Source organism: Hyalella azteca, unplaced genomic scaffold, assembly GCF_000764305.2.
Source record: "Hyalella azteca isolate HAZT.00-mixed unplaced genomic scaffold, Hazt_2.0.2 contig6265, whole genome shotgun sequence".
Taxonomy (NCBI): Eukaryota; Metazoa; Arthropoda; class Malacostraca; order Amphipoda; family Hyalellidae; genus Hyalella; species Hyalella azteca.
The window spans coordinates 30,618-36,046 of NW_025936431.1; the positions used below are offsets into that span (position 1 = coordinate 30,618).

At 35.6% G+C, this 5,429-nt stretch overlaps 1 protein-coding gene across 1 annotated transcript; it reads right to left on the reverse strand.

The window, feature by feature from the left end:
- Nucleotides 1-729: 729 nt before the first annotated feature.
- Nucleotides 730-5,421, reverse strand: LOC108672476. The gene is made up of 3 exons (XM_018160144.2): nucleotides 5,376-5,421; nucleotides 4,254-4,467; nucleotides 730-2,638 (listed from the first exon to the last, which is right to left on the reverse strand). The coding sequence occupies exons 2-3, from the start codon at nucleotides 4,420-4,422 to the stop codon at nucleotides 2,346-2,348; spliced, it is 462 nt and encodes a 153-aa protein (XP_018015633.1). The 5' UTR covers nucleotides 4,423-4,467; nucleotides 5,376-5,421; the 3' UTR covers nucleotides 730-2,345.
- Nucleotides 5,422-5,429: the final 8 nt, after the last annotated feature.

A 5,429-nucleotide genomic window follows, 5' to 3' on the forward strand; every position in this document is an offset into this window, starting at 1 on the left:
TCTATTATGTCTCGTCTTACGAATGAAATTGGTATTCAAATCACCTTGCTTTCGCATAAATTATCACGTAAATTACGCCAGATTAATCCTATGGGAATATTTGAATCAGATCAAAAACTATACACCTGCACAGCAAATATTGGAATCGTTTTTGATGCATTTTTTGCTACTAAGCATAATCATTATTCATATTCACGCATATAAATATTCGTTTGTTTTAGGGCTTGTGCGTTTGAGTCCTTAAGCCTTTCATTTTAAGCCTTTGATGAAAATATTTAGGAGATCTCAGACCGCGTATCCTCCATATTTTTCAAATGTGAACATTACCTGAGTCATGAATTTAATTTCAGTAGAATTATGAGGCATTGCGAACCATTAGGTTAGGGTTGGATTAAAGAAATATAATTTTAATTTTCAAAATCTTTCATTTGATTCAAAAGTCTAAAACATAAGAGTTACCTAATATATAAAAACTGGCTTAAAATGGGACTTTTACATCAAGTGTATGTATGAACAGACGTTAATTAATAATTGATACTGATTCGAGAAGAGAAATATTAATGAAATCAAAGATAACCAGATTTTTAAATCAATGACCTTCACGAGTAACAACGGATTAAGTTGATGGTTATTAAAGAGCCTAATTTTCATCATTCTGGCTGAGTTATCAGTTTATCTACTGCATTAAGAAGAAAGGGAAACGGGCTATAACAACGACAGATTCTGCTCTTGCTCACAAATCTTTTGATCAAGTGACCGAATAATTTCCATGCTGCTGTTCTTAATTTCGGTGCAGAAATCTTTTATATCGAATTTTATATAAATTCTTTGTTCTTCTATTGCTCATAACAGTGAAGTTTTGATTTTTGACAAATGAAAAATGAAATTTCGACATTTATAGATTATATGGAGTTTGGGGTTATATGAAAACAGATACACAAGGTAAAGCAATTGTAATTGAATGTCTTGAATGTGGATTTGAAGGAGTATTAGATGAATATTTCGTCTCGTACAAGAATCCTGTTTTCAAAAACAAAGATCAGTCATTACTAATAAAATTCTACATGCGTGAAATACTACTCTCAAATTATATAACGGTTTTTCATTGTTTTAAAACCATGATTTTTTACAGGTATTAAAACCATGAAACCCCGTTATATAATTTAATAATAAGGAAATACAGTATAGGCTCTTTTGGCTCTAAATGGATTGAGTACGGTATAATAAATGACGAGACTGCATGGCAAATTACGTTAGGATGTTTTGAAAAATTCGTTGACACGGTGAAATATCTGGCGGAAAACACCGTTTGCTCCTCCACGAATGCCCTTTTGATGACACTTTTAAATTCACATCCTGACGCATCAGAATTTCCAGGAAATTACTGATGAAAATTGTGACATTCACATGTGTTATTGACGAGTACACAGCACTAACATAGAGAAATTAACAGTATACACTGTACAGAAAGCAAGCTTCCTGTATGCAGTTTATTGCAGCTTCCCACAAATCATTGTACAAATAGCGCTCAATCACGGACAACATTGCTTATATTGCAAATGCGCATAAAAATTCCCGATGAGTAGTTTATTAAGTCGTTTTTTTTTGCAATGAGATGTGAACGTTATTGAAAAATAGTGAGTAAATAGGTAACTTGGTCCGAGCGAAAAATATGAATGACAGACAATATATAAAATATAGACCGACAATATATATGAATGACCGACTCACAGCACCTGCATTCGATTTGATCGTTAGATTTAGCCAGGATTAAGCGAGAGAAGCAAGGAGAGACAAGTTGAGTTATAAATCCGAAGCGTGGGTATTTACTCAATGACCATTTCATAACTTAGCAGTATTATTTATCATCGCGCTCTTAATAGATAAATTCACATTTGTACACAAATTTTTACAGCAAACTAACTCCACTGAATACGTAACTCGAAAAAAAGATTTTTTACAACGATTTTCTGGTTATGCACTGTAACTTGCTGACTTATCGTAAAATCTAATTGTTTCCTTGTTGACGCCGAGACGTTTTATTGAACGCTAACTCAGTAAAAAATAATAAATATTTACACAAAATTTAATATATTGACGGCCGAATAATAAAGATTTTAATGTTAAATTTATTCAGTCCTTCAATATGATTGTTGATTGTTCGGTTAATTCTATTATTAAGAAGTTCCAACACTTTGAATACCTCTCTCGTCTATCCCACAAATGATAATATTGAATTGGCTGGTATTTTCACTGAAGTACTCAGCACCAGGTTTACCCGGAGCCCCAACTTCAATGTTAATGGTAAGCCGATATCTCCATGAAGGATAGCACTGCGTTTAATGTCACGTTGAAGTCGCGGTGTCCTCAACGTGTGTTGGATTATTCTTTCCAAGGCGGCGATCACCTCCTGATCCGTAAATAGATGTTCTTTCTGCGGAAAAATCTGTACGCTGACAATAGTTGCACCGCTCCAGGTTTTTGCCTTTGAATTTCAAATGCTGGAACCCGAAACAAAATTCGAGGAAGTGTTGGAGCATCAGCGGCAGGGCTGTCAAGACCAGCACGAGGAAGCGACAGATGTACAGCGGAGCCGCGACATCGATGTCACGAGGATGCAGCGCAGCGATTTTGCTGCCTGGAAGTATAATGTGTTCACAATTTATCGAAATGAAAGCGTATGATTCTGGGAGAAGATATCCATAAACTTTGATACATGACATATTTGGCTCTAATGAGAATGATCTATCGGGTACTATTGGAATATAATTGATTGAATAAATTTAGTTTTATGTTATAGATTTTATCGATTGTCATTTTCATACCAGCAATAATGCGAAAAGTAAGTGTACAGTTCATCGATGTCTGGTGGAATTTTAGACACGTTAAAAAGTGAATCACAGTGAGCACTTCGTGTGAACTGTTGTGTGAGTTAAACTGTGCGTTGTTTGAGCTTAGTTGATTGTAACAGTGTCTTCTTTGGCTATAAAAGTTGTCATTTATTCAGAAAAAAATTTCAGTCATCACCAACTTACCGTTTTACCTCCATATTCTTTAATATAAATATATAATTTTTCACATGCGGTTGCATGAAATAATTTACAGATATTGATTTTTTAGGCGAATGCTAAACCTGGTTTTAATCGAAATAAATTATTTGTACTTTTTGCCAACATTTTTATCTATAGATAAAGCATCGTCAAATCGCCGGTTTGCAATTTTTAGACCATTTGTCGCCTCACATTGAGTTGTGAATATCAAACGACGAGGCAGAAAATGTTAACCGTTGCTTCTGGTCCTGCACAGCGCAATTACCGGTAGCTCTTCTTTACGGATTTTTTATTTTTTTTCAAAGACCTCAAATGAGTGCAAAACTCGATCAAAGTGTACCATGACAGCAATTCAAGTTTCAAGCTGACATCAAAGTTTGACTTAACTTAAGAATTTCATGGCTAGAAAAACATGCGAACGTTCATTTTGAACGTATAAGCAACACGCAATGCTGTAATACGTGGACAGAATGTTTACGAATTTATTTTTTGTCCTCAAAACCTTTTAAAACTTCGCAAAATTTTAGTGGGCGTTCTTTTCGAACTTATAGCGCATGTATGATCTAAAATTTGTGCCAGTTAATCGATTCTGAGGAGTGAATATGTGTTAAAAATTGTAGGTTTATTTCAATATGTCGTATTATGACAAGTTTGCGGGACAGCAGGAATGGTTTTACAAATAGAAAACAGTTTCAATTTTTTACTGTGTATTTATGAGTTCCGATAATTATTATTCTTTATTGGGCCTATGCCTGTGTAACGGCAAAGTACTGCCTTACTTCAATCGTCTTATTCTTTGGATACCGTGATTTATTTTCACAAGAATTTCATCAATAGATAGATCACGTCCTCTCACTATCAACAGGTGAGACCTGTAAAACGCTATGTTTATTTGGATCTCCTATGTTATATAGTATATCATGCGCAGTCGCAATTATTAATGTTAACAGTTAACAACAACATTGGCCTAGTTCATTATAAGAAATTTATCATATTTTGCTTGTGCGCGACTAGAAATACTTATTTATACTCATTTCGCGCGCTTCTCACAGGTCAAACTTACACTTCATACTAGTCAGATCTATATTGCCACGGCTAAAATTGCTCAAATTTGCTTCAATGCGTGAGAAGTCGACAAGTTTCAGATAACCTTCACATAATAATACTTTAAAAGTAAATGCTTTTGTCACAGTTCACGCCCACCTGCAGTGATATAGACAGAGATACTATCAGCCAGCGTGTTGTCTGCGTCGCATGTGTAGTTGCCTGAGTCGGAGGGTCGGGCGTCGGCGATGGTGAGACGCGACATGACGCGAGGCTCCGTTTCCATGTGAACGACCACCCCACCGCGCTCCTGGTCGTAGTTGATCATGCGCGAGTTGTGGTACCAGAAAATGTACAACGGTGCCACGCGACTCTGGAATTCAAGAAAATAATCATTTTATTTAGTTATTCATGAAAATTTCGAGTGTCAGGTCTCCGTTGGTAATAATGCGCGAGTTGTGGTACCAGAAAATGCACAACGGCACCACGCGACTCTGGAATTCAAGAAAAATAAGCAATTTCTTCAGTTATTTATGAAAATTTCGAGTGTCAGGTACCCGTTCATAAAGCGCGATTTGTGGTACCAGAAAATGTACAATGGCACCGCGCGACTCTGTAGATCACAAAACCATGGATTTTCTGTAGAGATTTGTAGTTTCTTATCAATAACGCTGGTCTAAACTAGAAGTTTTCGTGCAGTTTTGGCAAGAACCCAAATTATTTGGAGCCGTATGAGCAATAGTAATGAATTAGAGTTCGAAGTCTGTTGAGTCAGCAATGTTTGTTATAAAGAAAGAGACTCGAGGCTTTAGATAACAAATACAATCAAACACCGAGAATTTCAAGGACTAAAAAAATCTAGTGTTGACCAGCGTCTCACAAGAACTGACAACAATTTACCAGCCTACACAAGAAAAAACCTCTCTGTACATTCATGGTGACTTCATATTTATCTTCAAATTTGTCATTTCTCTCAATTTTTACGACACACTGAAACATAAAAATAACGTTTAAGTCATCTAATATTGAAATTCTGTTTCGGGCAATTTGTTCCTTGTTTCTGATGTTTACCTTTATTTGCAAACGGTGATGTGTAGGAAAGTTTAGTCTGACATCGAAAAATTTCCGTCAGTATTCCATTTTAATGCAATGAATAAGTGTAAGCCGTATATGAGTTAAAAGCTAACACTTACTTAAACACTGGTATTTGTTATATTAGTTCGAGAATGTTTGCATATATTTAATTAACACTAAATGCCTTTTGCGTGTAGAATTACTGACCTGCTCTACGTAACAAGTAAGTGAGATGGTAGTGCCAGAGTCGACATGGTACTC